We start from the raw sequence: 24239 nt of genomic DNA, 5'->3' as shown, positions 1-24239 counted from the left end.
TTCAGATATTTTGCTCGATTTTTCTGTAATTTTGGTGTACCTATCATGAAATCTTGCAATAAGCTTTAAATTGTTATTTTATGACTAAAAGCAGAATCTCAATCCGATTGGATTCATTGTCACGAAAATATTAGGTTATTTTTTCCGATATTCTTTTTGGATTGTCATGGTTCTGATGATATGATCAGATCGAAATTTTGTACGAAGTTTGAAATTGTTATTATTTATTCACACCAATTTCTGCTTCATTTGGAAAAAATCTTTTCCTCTGAAACACGTTAGTTACTAAAAATATCTTTTATTTTCAATAAATACATATATCTATATACATTATATTCAGAGGTTATTGACGACCAGTCGCCAAATAATTCCTTGAATTTCTATTTGTAAACAAATAGGGAGATTCTTTGGAAGGACAGTTGAATTTTTCCATCACGTAATTCACCATTTTCATACTTTTTCTGCCCACAGGCTCTAGGAGATTATTCCATAGAAGATTTGCCCCTAAGATGAAGAGTAGATTAAGTAAATTAAACTACCAATAATGCTGTGCTCAGAAACATTGGAAATAATAACTCACCTAGAGCATGTCCTTTTTGGGAGAAATGAAAACAGTCATGTGTAATGTAGGAGATATCAATGACTTCATCATAATAGTGTGCTGGATCGTTTGGAGCATTGAACAACTTCATGAAAGGTTGTAGAACCACGGTGAAATCCTCTTTGACATCGTATCGTCCACTATTTACCTAAAAAAATAATAATCATCAATCAGAGGACAGTTAAGAGAAAACCAGATAGAAAGAAATATTTGGATTCCTAAAAAAGTCGGATAGAATTGATGAAGGTTTCAACCAAGTGTACAGTTACACAGTTACGTAAAATTCAAAAATTTCATTCGAATTTGACTCAACCTATGGGTAGATATCTGTAACGACCTGATTCGAGTGCTTTAGCTTTCTCTCGATAGATTGCACCTCACGTTATATTGTGATTCGATACGACCAATAATGGTTCAATTTGTTTGGCAGAAATAACAAAAACTTATTTTTCCTGGAGCGCCTAAAGTATATCTTACGAATTTCGAAAACTTATGCTTCACACTACAATAAATTATCAATCAGTTATTGTATGTGGCTAGTAAAATTTGCCCAGTTATTTGTCACTGAAGAAAGAAATACCTAATTTGAATCCCTTATCTTGAGGAATTATGATAATAGCCGTTAAAAAACTTACTAATTGTTCTTCAGCATATTGATAACTGCGTGCAGCTCGAATCACAGTTTCCATTTCATTTCCACCTTGGTGATGAAAACAAGCACAGAAAAAGGCGTGCAAGAATCTGCACATCATGGTTCTTTTCACTCTTAAGCTGACAGAAACATCTAAAAACAAAGGAAAAATTTTGTAAAATAAGGTATCTAAAAATTATTGAGCAAGAGCTTTGAGGTTTGCTAGATGATCTTTTGGGGTGAATAACGTTAGCTAGGTCAGTTATAAATAGAAATATTGCTTCTTATCTAGGATAAAGTGTTAATTAACACCAGTAGCTAAGGTTAAATGGTGAATGGCACGCTTGAACCCAGTAAGCTCTCATTGTTTACAATAAAGGATTATATAATCCTTTCAGGTTCTGTCTCCCAATGAAAACTTCACAAAAACATTAGATAAAAATCTGAATGAAACAAGCTGAACCAGCTGCTGATAAAATTTGGCTATTCTACCAAGTAAGAAAATTCCGAGATGCAAATATTAATTTGATGAAATGTGTGATAATGAACACTTCGACTAGTTCAACTATTTTCTAAGGAAACGAAGATGATATTTGATCGAAAAGAAAATGAGGTTTGATAGTGCTACCAGGGTGAATCTAGATTTTGCTTTTCTGAAAGGTCAAATTTGAAAACAAAATATTAGCAAGATTTAAACTCAGTCAAATAAATTAGCCAGGAACTCGATGTTTTTAAAGAGCAAGCTCCACTTTTATTAGGGGATATAAGGAATGCAGGATGCGTTTCCCAATATGTGTATTGCTATACGAATTTACTATACACTCGGTAATCCAAGCCAAGCAGTATTAGCAATGGAACATGGTACTGCATACGATCAACTATGACAAGGACATAGATTTGCTCGCAGAAATAAAGGCCCGAAGAGTAAACTTATAATTTTGTGAGTAATATAATAAATTAGATTCAAGTTCAAGAGGTTCCATTGCACCACGACCTAATGATCTATTGTGCCTCCCATCAGAGCTCTTGTCGTCATTACGTGATCTGCAGCTCGCCTTTCAGTTCCAGAGTTATAATGAACTCCGATGAGTCGGATGGCTTCAAGGAGGCTACTTCCTCTCTTCTACAAGTCCAAAGCATATTTTGCGTTGGCTATTGATGGCGAGAAATTTCGTCACCAGATGATCCAAACTTTCTTCCTCCTCCTCACAGAATCTGCTAGACAGCTAGACCCATTCTCATGAGGCGACAATGGCCTCTAAGGAGATGTAGCATATTCTTGTTAAGATCCATATTCTTCTCAGATCTCGCAGTGTTGAAAACACTTTTTGGAATGATCCAAACCAAAAAGGTTCTGCCAGAGTATTTTCTTTCGGTTTTTTCTTTCTCCTCGAACTCTTTCTTGTGAGTACATTTGCCTCTACAACTGAAAGGTTCCCAAATATAATACTTATTCACATTGGATCTCGTATTTATTTCAGATTTTTTTCCCTCCTATCCTTTTTTTTTAGGAGGGAAATACTGGAATGATAATGATGACAAGGGTGTATTTGATGGTAAGGGGAGGCGTTTTTCCCTAGCTCGAGAAAATCCAAGATTAGTTACTGCCACATGTGTAAATTAGAATTTCTTAGGAGATAACCTAGCTACAGTGAGCAGGGCTGATTTTCTAGGAGCGAAAAACGCGTAAGCTTATTTCGCTCTTATTGGTATTGGAGTAGCTATTTCTTAGTCGGACAATTCTTTCGGAACAGATTCAAGAAAATGAACATTTGTACTTTGATTTCGACAAAAATTCAAGAACCTATAAATCATTTACCTTATGTGTAATTACCTAGTACTGGAATCAAATTGACAAATGTTCTGGGCAGTGCGCTCTGCAAATAATCCAGAGCGTACATAAGTTGTCGCACATGCGACGTTGCCGAACCCTTGTCCTTGTCGAAGCACTGCGCAGAACAAATGTCGTTGGCACCGAAGAAGATCGTGATCATTTTCCAGTGGTTCTTGATGTCTATTTTGGGATCGGACTTCATTTTCTTCACCAGTATCTTCGCTTGACGTAAGGCATCCTCGTCAGCAGACACAGGATATGCCACGTTTAGTCTGGAATGTTCCGAAAGGAATTCTCCTGTTCCTGTTGAATACCCTGTGAGGTTGGGGTTGTACTCCTTCAGGATGTTGGGGAGGGTCAGGTATTCTCTCCAGGTGCCTTCTCCACCTGCGAAATTCGATAAGATCATAACTGTTCGAATAACTTTCCTACTTGAAATGTTTACGATAATCATGAAATTATTTCTTAATTGAACCTAGGGAAAAGAGAATTGACAAAGAAAAAAGAAACTTTTCATTCAATTTCTATAAAAATAATAAACTTTTTTGAAAAAATCAAAACTTCAAAATCGAAAAATTATCGCAACTGAAAATTTCAGTATATAATATCCAAAGTCACTTGGAGTGCGCCAGAATATTTCGATTATAAACAGGTTATCCAAGTTTCCAGAAATTCTTTAGGGGTAATTGAATTTATTGCCTATCAATATTTTCAAAAAACCCCGGTATCTCCAAAGGAATGTCTGGCCAAGTGTTTTTCTGAACTAGTTTGGATATACTGTATTTGTATGACGTGTGACCTCCCCTAGCTCTGATTACAGCATCCAAACGTCTTTGCATGCTCGTGATGAGCCTTCGAATATTCTCTTGTGGAATATTATCATATTCATGACGAAGTGCTTCAGGGAGATCTTGTAACTTATTGGGCGATGAAACCATAATTCTCACTTCCCAGTTGTACTCAAAGATGTTCGATAGGATTCAAGTGAGGACTTCCTGCTGGCCTGTTGAACCTTGAAATTCTAACCCTATTCAAGTACGCTGTCACTATTTGAGCAGTATGTGGGCGTGCATTGTCATGCATAAAAATCTCTGTCCTCCCAGAAATTGTATATAAAGTACAACATGGTCCTTAAGAATTTCCTCTGTACCTTATAGCTGTTGAAGATCCATTTATATAAGCCAACTCTTTGCGGTCCTCTAAAGACACATATTCTCCTTCATACAGGCATCGGCATATCTTTCTCCTGGGGACCTCTATAAACAGCTCCTCGAATGCTGATTCTGGATTCATCAGAAAAAAATACCTAGACCAACTGAGCTTCTAACCAGTTTATGTCATCTTGTGCGAATAAGACGCGTAATGATGCTCTCTGAGAAGTTCTGACCTGTCTCAGGTCTTTATGGTCATAACTTCATCTCACGGTCCATTCACTTATGATTACCTGACGTACCTCCATCAGTCGATCAAGAACAGCAGCAGTAAGATTTCGAAGACTTGTGGAAACCATGAATCTATCATCCCTCAACGATGTGAACATTTTGCTTCCAGATCCAGGTCTTCTGATCAGCCTGCTTGCCTCCTGTTGTATTATCAATAATCTTTGGACTATAGCTATGCTAAGATTCATTCTTCTTGCAACAGATCTCTGGTTCAATTGGTAAACTCATTTTATGAAAGCGTTTCTTTCCGAGAGTAGAAAACAAACTTTTCAATGATCAATATTGAACGCAAACTGATAAACGATGAATTTATCGTGAACAATTATTCGGAGATGGTTTCTTTTATAAAGTTTTTTATCTCATATCTCTACATTTTGCGCATATCCAGTAGATTTCTGAGGAAAGATGTTATTAAATCAATTTGAATACGTAAGTCTAAAACAGTGTCCAACCTTAGTTGTCCCTAAGGGATCTATTGTTGGTCCTGTTTTATTTTTGATATACATGAATGATATTATGGCTATCAATTCTTCTGTGCATTTTACATTTCATGCGGACAATACATCCGTCCTAATATCTGATGAATCGGGTGATTCGCTCGAAGGGAAGTGCAATGACTTCTCGAATGAGCTCGGCCAGTGGTTTTCCTCAAACAACTTGTATCTCAATTCTGAGAAAATACACGGTATACATTTTCATAACAGGCAAAAACTACTGACTAATATGGATCTGAAGATTGAATCATGACAAGTTGGGGTAAAATCCTAGAAATTTTTAGGACTCCATGTTGACGAGTGTCTTGGTTGGAGGAGGCACTGTGAGGGGGTGATGTCAAGTATGAATTCTGTGAGGTATTTGATTCGAAGCCTAAGGGATATTCTGGATGAAAAGCAGCTAATTACGTTGTATCAGGCCAGGCGGAATCTCGCTAGAGATACGGTTTAGTTTTTTTAGACATCGTCTTCCAAATTTGGTGAGGTATTTGTTTCTTAAAAAAAAAAATAAATTCGTTGTATTGCTGGAGTGCCTCAGATAACAAATTGTAAGAACTATTTTGAGAAGTAAAAGATTCTGACATTATCATGTTGGTACATTTATGAGGTTTGTGTTTTCATACGTTCAAACTTTGATAAATTCAAACAAAGACAAAGAATGTACAATTTATCACAATCAATTAAAATAAGTGAAAGAATCAATTTGTTCAATACGGCCATAATAAATTTCTGGTTAGCTGCAAGATTTGATTCTACACAGGAATATTTGATGAGTTGAAATATCTACATTCTTTTGTTGTTTTAAATTTTGCTATATATTTCAGAATAAGTTTATTATTTTTGGTGTATTTATAAATCCTTCACAAATTTTTGTCTGCCTGAGAGGGAATTTAGTTTAAAAAATATAGACCTAAATCTTAGTGGCACTTTTTTTGCTTGCCAGTGTATTCGACTTTCATAAAATGCAAGAAACTAAAATTTAATCAAATGAATCTGAGTACCCCTCAAAAACCTAACTCGGATTCGAGATCTGAAGCTGCCCTGAAAAGTTTCTAGGATCTTTCGTTCGAGATTTATCGTGTTTACGGTCGGACGACCTGACAGATTTGAATTCAAGGACAGATTCGTCATAGGTCAATCGAACCTTATCGTTTTAGATCACCCCGGCTCAAAATAAAGACATCATGGTTCAAGGCGAAATAATACCTATAGCGGAAATATTATGTTCAAGGAATAAGCAGTAAAAGACATACTTGATGAGAAATTGATAAAGTGTAACTACAAATTGCTAACAAGTATTAAACTTTATTGTTAATTGTATTGAAGAAAAAATATAGGTATAAAACATATTATTTGTTCAAAATCTTTTTCTAAGCATTGGCATTCAAAACTGCATAGGCAAAAGAATCATTTAAATGAATGAAATTTCGCCAGTTGATCTAGCACTAACCATAACGTTTCAATATTACCTAATTTCAGCATAATTTAGCAGTTCCAAATAAAATTCTAATGTCCCAACGAAAGTTGAACATATACAGGTCGAGAGCTAGGTGAATGTTATATAATCGTCGAAATATGCGTTAATTATTCGAAATTCACCAATTTCTGAATTAGAGGAATGGAACTACCTCGATTCCGACATGAGTTTCCTGTGCGATGACTGTCTTTTCCGTTGATAACAAGTTTCTCTATCTGATTTATTGAATTGATATCATTCGCTGTTTATGTGATCGGTTTCATTATGTCCATCAGATTGGGTAAAAGTAAAACTGGTGAAAATGTTTGCTCAGATATTCTATTTGCATTTATTTTTGACCTCTTTGATGGGAAACGAAAAAAATCAAGAATTCTGCATAACCAGTTGAGAAATGTTGCATAGATTCGAATAATAAATAATACTTCAAAACTCGTTTGAGATGTCATGAACTTAAGGAGAACCGTAAAAACCACTTCAAATTTCAAACCCGTTTAATTTGCACATTTTATAGAATACAGTAAGTTACATATTATCAATAAAAAAATATGGAATGCCCATTGTTGATATGATTATGAGTGCTAGGATGTATCGCCATTTAAATTTTTAATGAAAGTATGAGAAAAAATTAATAGAAATATTTAAAACATTCCTGAGAACTGATGTTTTTCTAGGTACATGAGAAGTTGTTGACGATGGTTTGACAATTGAAAATGATAAACTGTGTTGACATTCATATTCATTAAGGTTTGAACATTCATCATGAATATTTTAACGCCTGTACAACGCTGCCAAATTTTGTAAATTTACTTTGAAAGAAATAAATCTGTTCGAGAAGTTCATAGAGCACTTTGTCCATTTTAAGATCAACATAATCGGACTAAGTAGTGGGTAAGAATCCTATTAAATGTCTTCGTCCACAAAATGTACAGGATGTTTATAAGAAGAACATGAACTTGGACAACTCAAATTCATCAAAATTCAAAATTTTCAAACTAGAACCTATATTTTATATTATTACAGTCGATTCTACGTACAAAAATAGAGGGAGTTACTCAAGCAAACCCTATACCTAAAATGAATACTTCAAGAGTTACCGAGGAGAAACTTCAAATGAGGAAAAACCGCAATTCCTAACTATGTGGAGTAGTCTGTGACGGAAAACACAGAAAAAAACTAAAATTCGATAATAAATGAATTACAATTAATTTTTCATTGGGATTGTTGGGAAATCCATAAACACCCTGTACATTTTTCGTCCAAGCCGCGAATAGGTTTATAATACTAGATACGTATTTGCAGAATCGAAAATGAAATGAGAAGGTTCTTTCGAAAAAATCTTTTTCTGCAGAAATATTCAAAAAAATGTGTCCTCATCGCCCCCATTTTTTTCATAATAATCCGATTAACTCATGAACCGTTGAGTTTTTACCTAAATTGTGTGTGCCATTTGAAATAGTAAGTAGTCTGTTTCCGGTATAACCGTTGTTGTAGAGATATGAAAATATTTTAGGGAGAAAGATCATTGTTTAGTTCGTGCGACCCGATTACTTTTTATTTACCTATGCTAAGTTATTGGTTTATGCCGACACACCTGCAACTCTTGATGCAATGTAAGTAATAAACTTGAATATAAAAATTCCTTAGGGTTTGATAGAGAGAGATGTATAGTCCTCATTTCCTCTCCTGGTGCAATTTAGTACATCAAGAGATTTTAAAAGAGATACAAAATACAATGAATTGTGGATACAAAATACATATTTTGTGTTTCATCGATCAATTCTTGGTACTTTTATGATATTTTTGTATCAAAAATAAATGAAAAGTTTGGGAATGAAAGAAAAAACTAGAGCTTAGAACCTCTTCCTAGTCAAATTATTCCATAGGTTCATTATTGCAATTAATTATATTGCAAAATATTATAAACCTACCTGCACACCAAGATATACCCCTGTACTCTATCATAGTTCCTAAGGCATATTCTTCCATAGCTCCGTTACCAGCTATGAGGGAGTCCCCCATGGCTCCTATCACATCAATATCACCAGGTCTCAATTTGTGCACACTATTTGGGGGATATAGAGATCTACCGATGCCTTTACTGGTGGTGTTGGCACATGGAAACTGCATGTAGGGAGAGAAAGGTTTCTGTTTCCTCACGTTGCCAACCCTTTTTGGATACTGAATAATAAAGTTTCCTCCATTGATCTAGAAAAATGTGCTCAAATTAAGATCAATATCATATTTTAATTTTGTATATCTATTTGCGTTTGAGAGTTTCATATTTGAAATTGCAATCGTTAGATCATGACAAACTGGGGTTTTTTCATATTTTCATTCTCCATTGACTCTAATGGAGTCATGAATATTAAGACCTATCTACATGTGTACTTTGTTGTGTCGTTCTATTGCAACTATCGTTTATACTATCAATGGCATCGACAATGAAAATTGTGTATTCGATATGGAAGTATATACTGATGCAGAATGGGCATGTGGGTATCTTAATCTATTCGGATGTCTAGTTCTATGGTAAGGCAGAAGACATAAATCAGTATCATTGTCAGAAGGCAGAATACATTCCAGCCAGTGAGGCTGTAGTGATATTGTATGGACTCTGTATGTTTTGAAGTAGACAGTAAATAAATGTAGATCTATTTGATTCATTCGTTACACCTTTCGGCTTCCATTCATAAAATTGAAAGAGATCCAAATCGTTATTTAATCAATTAGTTTATTAATGATCGAGATATTAATTATTGATAATTAAGATATTTTAATGTTACTACATTATAAAATTGAAGTTAATCAGAATGTTAAGTAAAATGCACATCGCTTCATCCAACACAGAAATGTGTCACATATAATTGAAGGGTTTAACGGTACTCAAAAAGTTCCTATGGAATATTCGTGTATGTTTTCACACTCTAAGAGACCAAAGCACCTTCCAACATGATTTTCATGAAGGAACAATCAGGTGAAAGTAGCTCGGGTTTAACTCCAATCCATATGTGATTTTTGTTGAAGACATACAATCGGAATACCAATAACCGATTCCTAGAACGGCACACAAAATATTAGCAAACAATACACTCCCCAATAATTTTCACTAATTTATGTGTTGTCATCAATATTCAGAGTTCTATTAATTTGTATTCAGAGGGTCATTGTTCTTTTCACTTTCCTTCACTGTGGACGTTATGTCAGCTTGTTTTACTTCTTCAGCGGTCAAAAATCCGGGTGCTCTCGATTGAGAAACGGTCAATCTGAATTGGCTCCTGCGTAAAGCACAGCTTACATCGTGGGGTGATCGTAAATTAGTGTGAACATGACTTCAGTATAGAATGGCTCATGGGAAAGGAAAACTTTAGAGCACGATATTGAATGTTAGGTAACTGAAATAGACTCTTCGAGCTGCTAATTGATTTATGTTTATTGAATATCACTCGTACGTGAGAGGAAGTAAGAGATGCCGTAATTTTGATTTATTGTTCGATTTGAAAGTTTGTCATATCTTCTTATTGTTTGAAATTAACTAAAGTCACAGATAGCACGAAGTTTTTTAGATAAAAGCACATTCTTATATCGTTGAAAAGTGAAAAGGTATTCGATTAGATACTTTCTCGTTCTGTTTCAATGTTACTTCACGCACTAGTGTGGGAAAGTAAATATTTGTTCAAAAAGTGTCTAATACAATATGCATGAGTTTGATTGATCTGGTCAGTTATTCTAATTTCTGAATTGTACAATTTCATCAATAGAGGATTTTTAGCTGTTTTTTGATTTTTGATTTTTTGTCTGTTTTTCATCTGACGTTTCGCCTACAAGTGCAAGGTATCTTCAGAGTTTTCAGATCGATGGTTTTAACTGAACTCTCGAATGCCTAATGTAGGTACTTGTAGCAGAAACAGTAATAAAAAGAGCAGATCGTTTCAGCATTAATTTATGTGACTACGAATTATATAAATATTGAACTTATTTTCCATTTCAATAATTTCAGTTCTCTAAGATATTGCTTTGGTAATATGTACGTACACTGATTTCTATTTTTTATTATGAGTTGATTCTAAACAAATCCATTTACCAAATTTGTATACTTTATAAGCCGATATATGAAAGTTTTGCTAAAGAACAAATATTTTAAATTTAAATGATTCTTATATCTTGCATTCATATTGTTATACCATTTATTTTGAAAACAACTTCTACTAAGAGTTTTGAATGATGTTACAAATATAATGATGAAACTCCAAAATACAAAATTCCTTTAAAATTCACCATGTTGTTTGAGAAAGATTCATTTGTTTTGTTGAGAACGATGTAAAACCGATATATTTAGATTTTCTATTACTCATGCTGATACCAAATCAATATTCTCTTGTGTGCGTGCATTTCTTTGTTGGACTGGTTAATTTGTTTCATACAATAAAAACTGACTTTCAAATTTGACTACAACACGACCAATATTGAGTTGATTGAGCCCTTTTTCATATACAAAGAGGCCCAGAGAAGTCACAACAAACTGATAGAGTAGATAGAGCTATAGAATATAAAAACAAATTCCCTGCAAACATAGGTCAAACTATTTCAACACCTAATATACAGGTTCTTATAGTTGGAAAAAACTCTTTTTTTTATATTTCAAAATGGCTGAAGATATTTTGATGCGACTCAAAGTCTCAAAACAGCTTGTATCGAAAACAATGGGGATCATTTTGATTTGCTTTTATTTCAACTTCCTCAATTATTCTATAAAAAGTTCGTTAATTTTCAATTGAATCAAGTTTTGAAATGTTTGAGTTTTACTTTTTTGGAAAACGGTGGGGTTTAAACTTTAACCTAACTAACCTAACCTAACCCTTTTAGCACGAACGCTGTAGAAGTAACGGAAGAAATTCAGGAATAACTCGTTGAATTTCAAAATGGTAGAAACTGCAAGAATGCTTTTGAATCAAATTCACCTGAGTCGTTTTGGTGTAAAAAAGCAATTTCTTGTACCAAACTTTGAGAAATCGCCTTGCGCTATTTTATAGTTTTTTCAACGACTTATTTGTGTGAAGAAGGATTTTCTACTTTGTTGGTAATTAAAAACAAGGCAAGGAATCGTATAAAAGTGACTGATGATTTGCGTGTAGCCTTAAGTACCAATATTAGTCCTAGGATAGCTGAACTCGTGAAGAAGATGCAAGCCCAGAAATCACATTAATATTTATACAAAATTACAGAAGTTTATACCAAAAATATTTTTTCTATGAAATTTCCTATTATCTCCCAAAGGTTTAGTTTGAATATAACGATTTATTTTTGTTATACCAACATAGAGGTCAGTGCTAACAAGAATAATATGAAAATGGTCCCTGGCCACGAAAAGGTTGGGAACCCCTGGTTTAAAGCTATCCACCAAATATCGTTTCAGTATAATAATCTTCAAGAATTCAAATTACGTCCAAAAATTTGCGAGAATATCAGTGGCTTTTATTTTTAAGTAGGAGACCTTATTATCGAGCAAGTTTTTTATGCCACTAAATATGTTGAAAGATTCAAGAAACATTAAACATTAACTTTCTTTGAGTCACATAAGTATCTTAAGCATTTTGGATATAGGTACATATTGCAAGGAAACGTGTTATTTTTTTAATCTTCAGCACCTTGCATTTCGGAAGTGAAAAGATTTAAGATTCTCAGGATATTTTATGCTTATTTTCACCTTATCATTTTGCTACTCTGAGACACCCAGTATATTTTTTAAATCAATAATGAATCAATTTTCATTCAATAATGTTGCGAAATTAGATAAAGAGAGAGTTTGATCAAAAGCATTTTAATAGACTTTCTGATGGAAATTTTATTCTGGTGCATTAAAGTGAATAAGAACTTGTTAAAAGTCAACAAACTTGTCACCATATTTCACAATTCTTCTGAAAGCAATTAGTTTTATGATACAACCAGTGATTCGTAATAATTTTATATGTCCTCCTTCGAGTCCACAATCGAATACAAATTATGAGTTTCAATAAAAATTCCATCATCTTATGGGAGGGTTTTGCAATTGAATTTGCAAAATTCAACATAAAGTTTTGGGAATTCCTACTGTGTCTGTGTTTGTAATCGATAATAAGGTAATCCTTGGATTGCTTCATTACATCACTAGTTTTATTAATCGTTTATGAGAATAGCAGAATAATAATGATGAAAGTGTTGCACTTTTCACCACCGTAAAAACTGCAACGTCATAAACTCAACTGTTTTCAAGCTATGACAGAAATTTGAAAAATGGTGTGAAATTAAAAGTTCTCATAACTCTTTTATTATTGGACCTATTGACATGAAACAAAAACATCCCACAGAATATTCACAACTAGGTAATGGACCGCATTTCTTACATTTTTATCAATTCAATCTTAACATAATATTTTCCATAGATCTTCATTAATTGCATTGCATTCATTTTTTTAATCATTATGGCATATAAATATAACTTCTAATCTTATACTTTCCTACTCAACTTTTGAATCAAACGTATTTCAGAACGTGCTCTTAATAATTTGAGGTTATATTTAGAAGTTTTATTATACAAAATAATGAACTAAAATATAGAGCCAATTCGCTAATTTTACACTCAAACTCAACTAAATAAATGAAAGTCCAACTTACCATGGTAGTCTTGCTGAAGTAATTGTAGAGAGAGTCAATGATTGACCTCTGACCCAAAACGTTGGTCAAATATATACTAACGATGGAAATTACAGACATCCATCTGCATAAGTGCATTTTTGAGGTGGTGACTTTCTCAGCACTTTGCCTGCCCAACCTTCAAAGCATGGCTCAATAACACATTCACTGCAAAAAATACGATATTTTCGAAATCAGTTCAATAAGTGCTCTACACTTAAATTTCAAAGTAATTTAGTTTTTTTTAGATTTATACCGATTTATTTCTGTTGTTTGTTATGTTCAAAGCGTATAGAATAATGATTGGCATAATGTTGACGGTTAAGAGTCAAACGGAATCAACCACTATCGAGTTCAAGGTATATCGAAGAAACCAATAGGTGAACTAACAATCTGAACTGTGAAATGCTCAGCTTTATTGTGTGTGCGGAAAAATATATTCTCGGGATATTTTTTCAATTACCAGGGACTCGTGACAGAAAAATTATTGTCATTGCTCAATGGACAATTAAATGAAAGTAACCTATGCGTTTCATGACACTGCATCTAACAAAGTGTTAATACAAGGTAGTGAACAGTTATGACCATATTGGTAATATAATATGATGATTAATGCAACAGATAAATCCTTCGTTAATAGACCTAATCAACTGTCTAATGAATGTCTACATTATTTTATTGTTTCGGTAAGGATTTGGTACTATGTAGGTACATAAAGCTTAAAATCTTTCCTTAAGTTCAATCTTATTTTGCGATGAATTTAGGTTATTTGTGCAACTCAGAAATTTGGAAAAATGCTTCTTGCTAAAGTTTGCGTTGATAGCCATCAGAACCATGCGAAATTCAAGCAGAATATCGAAAAATTGGGGTTTGGGGTCAGGTGGAAACCTTATAACTGTATATAGATTATGTGGTATTCAATTGGCGCATTAATGAACTACTGGTTTGAAACAATTTTTTGTCGATATGGTTTTTTTCTTTGGTTCTGATGACACTATAAACTCGAAATTTTGCACGAAACTTGAAACTATTGTTCAAAATATACACGCAATGTTCATAGATACGCAAAATCTCATCGGATTTGTTTTCAGGGAAATATTGGGTTTTTCTTTTCCAATATACTTTTCTATGATTCTGATTTATGATTTTGTATGGAGCTAGAAATTGTGATTTTACATCTACACCCAGAATCTCAACTCGGTCAGTTTCGTTGTTACAGAAATATTTGATGATTTCTATTTTATATTCATCTTGAATTTTTAAGTTCTAATAACGTGATCGATACAAAATTATGGATGAAGATTGAAACTTGAAACTAATGTAATTCACATTTTGATCGAATCTGTAGTTTTAAAAACAAACAAAAAAACAATATTTCGAACTCCAAGTAGCATTATGCCAATGAATAAACTCAACTGTGATATTCGAGATCTGAACCTAACCTGAAAATTTCAAATTTTCGTTACTAATTGTTTACGTCCAGACTACTGAATAGAAGAGACAACCTTAAATTAAACCAAAAAAATGGTTGATCACTGAGTTGAATCTTATTTTTTGAGACCATCTTCGGCTGAAAATTCTCAAATTACAGTCATTGTGACGGAATGTATAGCGATCTGATCAAGAAACGAAACGAGTGCTCAAAAATATTAGGCTATCTAGTTCAAATCTAGATCTGCCTGGTATTTGCTTATTTCATTCAATAAGTTTCTTGATTCCTAATTAATCATAACAATCTATCTACAAATTATCTTAAAGAATCTTATGACATATCACAATTTGCGAGTCAATATGCTATCAAAAGACACGTTTAGATTAATTATCTATAAACGCTAAAAAGGTACCTGACGCGAATAATGAAAATTTTAGAAGACATTCTTTTTCTTCCCAATATATTAATTGGTGGAAAAATAATCAATTGCGATCGATCCTTATATGAAGAGTTAATATGTATGTATGTAGTAATAGAAATTGAGAAAATTATGAGAAAATGCTATTTACCTTTTTGTTCAAGTTGAACTGGCAATACTTATAGTGTGATATTTTTGTTCAAAATGCACTTCTAGTGTTAATTTCAAAACGATTATAAACACAGTATTATTATCAGTTCACTGTTGACTCTATTCGATAGGCTTGAGAAAGCTCACTTCCATTAATTTAATTGCAGTATAACCTTGAACTATAATTATCACAAAAAATTATTTAATTTATAATCAGATGCAATAAATTCTAACACAATTCTCAAAAAATCGACTTCCTTAATAGCAGAATAATCATCGCCCACATTGTTTTTCTGATATTTTTGAATCCTTTAAGATTTAATGAGTTAGTATTAGTTCTGGGTTGATCTATATATTTGTGGAATTAATGTTATGATTGTGTTCAGGTAACCTTCGAATCATAAAAAACAATTAATATTTCCCCATTTCTATTGATTAGGTAGGTATGAGTAATTAGCAATAATTTCAACATTCTTGAATTCAATGTGAATGAATGTGGGTCTTGAATTTAAAAAGAGAAATATATTAGTTTTGAAAGGCCGCAATTTTTTGTTAATTTCTCAAGTTCATCATGGAAAAGAATGAGTTCTTGATCGAATAATTATTATGAATATTAATGTATATGATTGAAGAAATTATTTGCTTATAAATATACTCAACAAGTTATTGAAAAAAATCTTAGAAAATTCAATTTTGGCGAGAATTTGAAACAAAATTATGTTTCCTTGATACCATTTGGAAATAATAACAAAAAATGAGTTTCCCAAATTCTAATGTGATTTGTGACCAAAGCAGTAAATGTGTATTTCAGTTCAAGGAATTAACAATAAAAAAACTACTTATTCATAACTAAAAGATGTGAAAAATGATGGAAAAAAAATTCTAGTAAAATGTCCTACATACCGGTTTAAATGGATATAATTCCATAGCTGGTCTCATCGATTTCGAACTTTTTTTTCACTCAACACGTCCCTATTCAAATCTAACGACCGAATGTGGTTTATGATAAAGATTCAAAATTGTGGACACCGACAAAAATCCACAAAAGAGGGGATACCTGAGGCACGAATCGAAGACTGATATCAAACTGTAGGTAAGCCTTGGGCACTTTCTTCTTCTACGCTCGTGTATTATCACATATATTGAGGACGTTTATGATCAGTTAGATCGGATTTGATTGAATTATTTCAAAATTCACTGAAGAAATCTTCGGTTAGATAAAAATACGACATGATTCATAAGGTTGAAGATTTAATGAAGAGATAGCTACACTCTACACTTCAACATAGTATGAGTTGCCCCACATGAATATTAAACCTGAAATTTCATAAACCTATACGTGTTTTATTGTTGAAATTATAATTACGTTGTCGGATTGTGATATATTTTCAAATCCACAATTTTACTATATCATTATGAATGTATATCATATCGAACGAAATATATGTATTTGGGCGATTCTCAATTAAATATGCAAATTTGAATATTTGGAATCTGATATTTTTCTTAATTTTCGAATTTGAAATAAGCAGAATTTTTTTTTTTCTATCTATCTACCTGCTGAAATCCAAGGTTTGGCAACTTTTGCTCTCCTAATGTCATCGGTTGTTTCACATCGTTTGGCGCGCTTGGAGCTTGTTTTCTGAATTTCTGATATATTTAGGACATTTAGGTATTTATTTCGATACATTTTTGAGTTAATATGAAACGTTGATTTACTATGGGATCATGCGTTCTTTCTGGAGGACCTCTCGAATTGAGTGAAATATCGTATCACTGATATGTTTTCATTTCCGCGCGCTTCATGTCAAATTTGATAGTTCATGTTGGGGACAAAATTTGCTTACTGAAAATGACATATGCTCCCACTAACTGTGTTTATTACTCTGAGTTGAAGCACCAATATGGTGCAATTTTATAACCTTCATAAATGATCCTTTGATTGATTGTTATTAGCTTTTGACCGTTCATTCATTCTTCCAGAGCCGTCGCTAGTCAAACTGCAGAAAAATGCAAAATCAATATTGGGGCCTTCTACCGATAGAGAGAAAAATTGAAAGCATCTCTTTGAAAATTGTTGATTTTTTATATAAGGGAAATATTCATCAATAAAAAACCAACAATTCTAATAAATATAAAAATAGATGGAAGAATAGGAGAAATGTTAATTTTTTCTTTTCAATCCTAAATTGAATTTATTTTTTCGAACAGATTTGAAATTGTTGGTTGAGTAAGCTATGTGAGAACAAATCTTCGGTTTTACCCTCTGCCGAAAAAAGCTAGGGAAATAAGAAATTATAGAGCTTACTCAACCAACAATTTCAAATTTGTACAAAAAATTAAATTCAATTTAGGATTGAAGAAAACAATTAACGTTTCTCCTATTCTACCATCTATTCTTAGATTTGTTAGAATTGTTGGTTTTCTATTAATGAATATTTCCCTTATGTAATTATCAACAATTTTAAAAAAGGTACCTTCAATTTTTTTTCTCTATCGGTAAAAGACCCCAATATTAATTTTTGCATTTTACTGAGTTTTACCCTCTGCCGAAAAAAGCTCTTGTATATGACTGAACATATTTGAACAGCTATCTAAAGATGTCAACTAAATAATAATTGTACCAGCGTTGCAAGTTATTGAATCAAAAGTTCTTGGGAACTTCTACTGATCAATTTTTTTTATGTCTCCGTCAACTAATATGTAATCAGAGTGTTTCATAATTTGTCTCCGCATTTTGACCAAATCATTGCGTTTTTGAATTTTTAATAATTCTTAAGTAGACCTCTGCATAAGGTGAATAATTACCTATGTTGTGAAATATTTATTATAAAATTTTCAATGAGATCACTTATTATGTGAGTTAGGAGAAAATAATAAATAATAATAAAATTGACACTATTCTTCGCTCCCAATTCTTCTCGATTCCAAATATTAATTATCGAAAATAATAGAGCATAATTCAGGGAAAGCTCACCTATTCACACATAAACGAAACGATTGAAGCCTCATCACATAATTCAGATGATAGTGAATTAACAGCAGTCATTATGGTATCGAAATAATTTATAGACAGCGTAGTAGTTTCGTAAGTATCGATGCCTCATTTTCATTCATGCTCATTATCGAACAATTCCGACGAAAGATATACTACGATACGGAAATCGTGGGTATTAGAATTCAATGAGATGAGACCAATGAATAACACCCAGATGCATCTGAAGATGCTGCGTGTGGTGTTATGCATCGCTAATCGAAGATACGCAGACAGAAGGCTATATTTTCAAATTGCAGCACAATCTTGCATCGAAACATAAGTTTAATGGAACTGAAGTGATACCTACATAGTAGAATTTTTTTAAATCAATGTTATGATAATATTTATCGTTTTAAGGACTATCTATAGACGATAGTAACAGATTAACATGATTAATCTTTGATTGATTTTTAAAATAAATCTTTCCACATGATTATTATAGATGTACAGGGTGGGCAAATTTCGATGTTTTAGCACTACAACTTTTAAACCAGATGAGATAGACAAAATCTGATACCCCATTCTCGGTCTCTTTTTCTGAGAAACTAACAAGGGTAGTATTCATTTTTGGCCACCTTCTTTTGTTTTCGAGTTATAAGCGAAATTTGGAAAAATGGCGATATCGAAAAACATTTATATCTCCGCTAATACTGATGATAGAGCTCTCTAATTAAAACATTATACAGGCACTTTCATACGTAGAATCCAGTGGCGTGCTCGTATTTTCAAAAGGGTTTTAATGACGAAGCTATGACCCAGAGTTATGTTTTTTCAAATGGGAACACTAGATTTTTGTGCCTTTTTCTGAAAGCTTAATTTTTCCTGATTTCAAAAATATATAACATAATAATAAAATAATAAAAATAAAAAATAATAGTTCTGTGCGGAATACGTATCGCGCACTACGTCCAATTTATTTTGTTCAGTGATGAAGCGCACTTCTGGTTAAATGGCTACGTCAACAAACAAAACTGCCGCATTTGGAGTGAAGCTAATCCTCAAGTGTATGTCGAAACACCGTTACATCCAGAAAAACTGACTGTTTGGTGCGCTTTATGGGCTGGTGGAATCTTTGGTCCGTACTTCTTCAAAAACGATGATGGCCAGAACGTTACAGTCAATGGTGATCGGTATAGAGCCATGATTACTAACTTTTTCATTCCTGAATTGAACAACCATGATGTCCAGGAGCTGTGGTTCCAACAAGACGGCGCAACATGTCACACAGCTCGTGCTACAATCGATTTATTGAAAGTCACGTTTGGTGACCACCTAATTTCACGTTTTGGACCTGTGAATTGGCCTCCAAGATCTTGTGATTTAACACCGCTAGACTACTTTCTGTGGAGCTATGTAAAGTCATTGGTCTATGCGTATAAGCCACAAACCCTTGACCATTTGGAAGACAACATTCGCTGTGTTATTGCCGATATACGGCCACAAATGTTGGAAAAAGTCATCGAAAATTGGACGTCCAGATTGGACTACATCCGAGCCAGCCGTGGCAGTCATATGCCAGAAATCATACTTAAAATGTAATGCCACAAGATTATTTCGCGGATAAATAAAATTCATGTCAATCGAATAATCCATCGTTGTTTTTTTGCAATTTAAAGTTCTATAGCTCTAAAAAAAACACCTTCACTACATGCAAAATTTCTACTCGATCTTATAAGTAGTCACTGAATTATTGTCTTTTTTTTCGATATTTTCCATAGTTCTGATGATTTGATCAATAAAAAATTATGTTTCAAGCTGGAAACCGTTATTTTATATCGACAATCAAAATCCAAACTCAATCGAATCTGTTACCAGTGATGAGTTATTTTTCTGGATATTCTTCTTGAAATTCCTCTGCTTCTGGTGACGTGTTCAACATGAAATTTTGCATGAATTTTGAAATTGTTATTGTTCATCTGAAAAAATTTTACTATATCCTACTTTCTACATTTATAATAGGAAACTTTTGGAATGATATTATTTATTATCCCGAATATCTCCTATTCCTCTTTGATGACTTTTCAGAACATAACATCTTTCACTACACAAATCATTATTTCGTCTAAAATCCACAAAAAAAAACATTCGAAATCCTAGGAAATAATTGTTTTATAGCCTGTACGTTTCTGAGGTCGTTGAAGAAGTTCGATATCATAAATATCAATTCGGCGATGGCGAGTTCCATCTATTAAATTATTCATGAATACATCTTTCAGTTTCATTATTGAATTCAAACTATCAAAACTGTATTGAAGTGATGACATAATTCAAAATTATCTTATGAAACTTCCTCCTTTCTTGGAAAACTTGTCAATCGCAAACTTTCATGATCGATTATTATTCCTAATGAGGATTTCCTGTTGGCAAAATACCTTTTTATATGCAGGGCATATGTTGGACGAATCATATTTGTGAATGAAATGTTTTACTACTCAGGTTTCGTTTTTATTTCGATTTTTTCTGTTGAAGCAACTCAGAAAAACTATTTACCTACCTAAGGTATTCATTCATCTATTAATTCTTCTTTAAAAAAAATTTTCATTCTCAGGAAAAAAACTGTATTTGAGCCTAGTCATCCTGTTTTACAAATAATTTTTGTAAAGATTCGAAAAATTAAAAAAAGAATATCATCGAATGATTTAGTGAATCTATTCGTATATTCTTATTCCTCTACCTATCCAATGAATTTATGTTATACAAATGTAAATTATATAAATAAAATTTAATTTTTTTGTGACCATTAAATATTACGAGCTGGATCTACTTTTATATTGATGAGGCCAATTTCATCAAGGAGAGGAAGATGAAGAACTTATCACTTTTATTATTGATTAAATTGAGGTTAGGGAAACGTCATTTTCAATTTTAATTTCTCAAAATATCATAATACGATGAATGGAAAACAATATAGATGCTATTATGAATAAAATGATTAAAAAACTCATTGAATTGAGAGCTGGAAGATCATAATCTGGCTGCATAATATTAGAATCTTCATTAATTGTATTGCTTGAATTGGCCAAATAACTTACATTTCAAATAATTCAAGTTTTGTTGTTTATATTCTTAAAAATGTGGGACTCCACTATGTTTTTGAGTACACTGACTCCCAAGTTTTACGTTGCTTTAACTGGTACCTCTTCCTTGATATCAGGACTTATCTTGATATTTGAATGGTGGTATTTCAGAAAATATGGAACGTCTTTTATTGAACAGGTTTCACTGAATCATATCAGTCCTTGGATAAGTGGTATCGATAACACAGAAAATGGCAATGGTAGTAGCAGTAGTAGTTCCTCTAATGGATCTCAAAATAATGTTCCAGAATGTAAAGTTTGGAGAAATCCTCTAAATTTACTGAGAGGTGCCGAGTATCAACGATTTTATTGGACCACAAGTAAAGAGCCATTGACTTATTATGATATGAACTTATCAGCACAAGATCATCAAACTTTCTTCACTTGTGAAGCTGATGCAGGAAGATCAGAGTACGAGTTGATGCAATCTGCTTGGAGAGAAAGAAATCCGGTTCTTCGGCTAAAAGCAGCTCATACAGCCATAGAAAAAAATCCAGAATGCGCTTCTGCCTACATTTTATTGGCTGAGGAAGAAGCAACTACCATATTGGATGCAGAAAAAATATTCAAAACAGCTTTGAAAATTGCAGAAGCAAATTATAAAAAGTCTCAAGATTTACAACATCAAGGATCGTTAATGGAAGCACAACACAGGAGAGATACAAATGTTTTAATTTATATAAAGAGGAGATTAGCAATGTGTGCCAGAAAATTGGGAAAAATGAAAGATGCTGTAAAGATGTTCAGAGATTTAACTAAGGAAGTACCTCCGATAATGAATGTTTTGAATGTACATGAGAATTTAATCGAAGCTTTGCTTCAAATGCAAGCATATGCAGATGTTCAAGCTGTATTAGCAAAGTATGATGATATATCATTACCTAAATCAGCTGCCATATGTTACACAGCTGCTCTTCTCAAAGCCAGACAAGTAGCAGATAAATTTTCACCTGATATTGCTACAAAGCGAGGTTTAACCAGTGCAGAAATGGCTGCAGTGGAGGCAATACATAGGGCAGTAGAATTCAACCCTCATGTTCCTAAGTACCTCCTAGAAATGAAACCCCTCATAATGCCCCCAGAGCATATTTTGAAGAGAGGTGATTCTGAAGCAGTTGCTTATAGGTCAGTATTGCAATTAGAAAAGTTATAATACTAGGAGAACCACAATTATTTGGACAAGAAAAAACTGAGTCTTTTCTCGACAAATGAAAACAAAAAACAGGAATTGATTATTTTTTATTCAGAAAGAGATATAAAAAATTTAGTGCATAGGTATCTACTTCAAAGTTGATTTTATCAGTAATTTCAATTACTTTATAAACAGAGGCAAAAATAACTTAAACCTACTTAGGATTCAGACCCTATAAGACTTTCAGTCATTTATACCCCTACTTTTTATTTAAGTGACTTGAATAGAATTTTGACAGTCAAAATGCATTTTAGAAAAATCTGAACAACTTCGGTTTTATGTAGGTCTGCAAGTCTACAAACCCCTGTGGAGTCTTTAACTTCTACAATTCTTATACCATCTTCCGATTCTACTATAGCGTAATCGCAAATGTAGCATTCTCAAAATTTCAGTACCTCTCCTATTTTTCTGATGTTTTATAAAATTTGATGTAGGGATTCAGATAGGTAATAGCTGCTAAAATTAATGAATGAGAAGAACAAGGAAGCATTCATTCATTTTCATAAAATGGAAGTACCTAATGGAAAAATTGATGATTCTGTATTTTGTTTTCAGTTTCTTTCATTTGGCACATTGGAAAGCTGTGGAGGGAGCGTTGAATCTTTTACATTGTACTTGGGAAGGTACATTCAGAATGCTGCCATATCCATTAGAAAGAGGTCATTTATTCTACCCATATCCAACATGTACAGAATGTGCTGATAGAGAGCTTTTGCCAACTTTCCACGAGATTTCAGTGTACCCAAAAAAGGAACTACCTTTCTTCATTATTTTTACAGCTGGACTATGTTCTTTCACTGCACTTCTAGCTCTCTTAACACACCAGTATCCCGAGCCGATGGGTGTAGTAGCTAGAGCAGTACTTAATTCAGTGTCTCTACCAGTGTATTTTGTTTACGATAAAATTGAGTGTTTGTTGCCTTCAAATATCCTTCTACAATTATCAAGGATATAGTGTGCATTGACTCTTCTTCGAATGAATTGTTTAACATTAGTTGATTTTAATTCTGAACGTACTTCTGTTGTAGATGTTCCTTATTTATATTGTTGTTTTCCCGCCTTGAAGTTTGACATTTTATAAATGAAATTATTGTAATCTGTGAACAGATATTATTATTTGCATGAAGAAAGTTTATGACAAATTGTGTAATTGACGAAATTATATGATTAATATATGAAAAAGTCTTTCAATATCTGTATTCTTTAACTTATTGTTGTAATTTGTCAAAGGAATTATTAACTCAAATCAAGAAGATCCAGTGGTAATTAATTGATTTCATGACTTACTTGATTTATATAACGAACATTTGAGTTTGTGAACTTCTATAATCTTGATTTGATTTTCCTTTACGATTTCATACCAACCGCAAGATACAAATAAGTCAATGAACATACCAGAATCCTTTCCAAAACTTCAAATATTTTCTCTCCATGTGCCTGTGAGAATTTCAAGTCAATGCATGATTTCAGTTAGAAGTTGTAAGCATGTTTCATATGAATTGGTGTTAGTAATTTTGACTCACACTGGTTGAATAAGTTATACCTTTCAATTATTTTTACAATGTTTTTCATTGTTGATTAAGAATCTTATTGTATTCTCATAATGATGAACAATTTACACAATTCTTTTTACAAGAAAACATTTCTTGACATTTTTTCACTCCAATGTGATTATAACATGTTTTGCATATCCAACAGATTAATCAGTGGTGAATTTAACTTTAATATAGTTATATTGTGGGAAATAATTTTGCTTCTGAAGTTGAGGAAGCTTTGGAATCACTT

At 32.8% G+C, this 24239-nt stretch overlaps 2 protein-coding genes across 4 annotated transcripts; one reads left to right on the top strand and one right to left on the bottom strand.

The window, feature by feature from the left end:
• Positions 1-282: 282 nt before the first annotated feature.
• On the bottom strand, positions 283-16210 carry LOC123671152 (phospholipase B1, membrane-associated-like). 3 transcript variants are annotated; one of them, XM_045604850.1, is made up of 7 exons: positions 16052-16210; positions 13131-13316; positions 8408-8684; positions 3067-3453; positions 1237-1385; positions 581-749; positions 283-504 (listed from the first exon to the last, which is right to left on the bottom strand). In XM_045604850.1, exons 2-7 carry the CDS (start codon positions 13245-13247, stop codon positions 344-346), a joined length of 1260 nt encoding a protein of 419 aa, XP_045460806.1. In that variant the 5' UTR covers positions 13248-13316; positions 16052-16210; the 3' UTR covers positions 283-343. The 3 variants fall into 3 exon arrangements, with proteins under 3 accessions (XP_045460806.1, XP_045460805.1, XP_045460804.1); XM_045604849.1 differs by lacking the exon at positions 16052-16210 and adding an exon at positions 15150-15303; XM_045604848.1 differs by lacking the exon at positions 16052-16210 and adding an exon at positions 13405-13564.
• A 4810-nt stretch (positions 16211-21020) lies between these two features.
• Positions 21021-23636, top strand: LOC123671151 (protein ST7 homolog). The gene is made up of 2 exons (XM_045604847.1): positions 21021-22387; positions 23010-23636. Exons 1-2 carry the CDS (start codon positions 21258-21260, stop codon positions 23407-23409), a joined length of 1530 nt encoding a protein of 509 aa, XP_045460803.1. The 5' UTR covers positions 21021-21257; the 3' UTR covers positions 23410-23636.
• The last annotated feature ends 603 nt before the right edge of the window (positions 23637-24239 follow it).

Source organism: Harmonia axyridis, chromosome 1 (assembly GCF_914767665.1).
Source record: "Harmonia axyridis chromosome 1, icHarAxyr1.1, whole genome shotgun sequence".
Lineage (NCBI taxonomy): Eukaryota > Metazoa > Arthropoda > Insecta > Coleoptera > Coccinellidae > Harmonia > Harmonia axyridis.
Note: the sequence above shows the minus strand (reverse complement) of the source record. Positions and strands in the feature narration are given on the sequence as shown.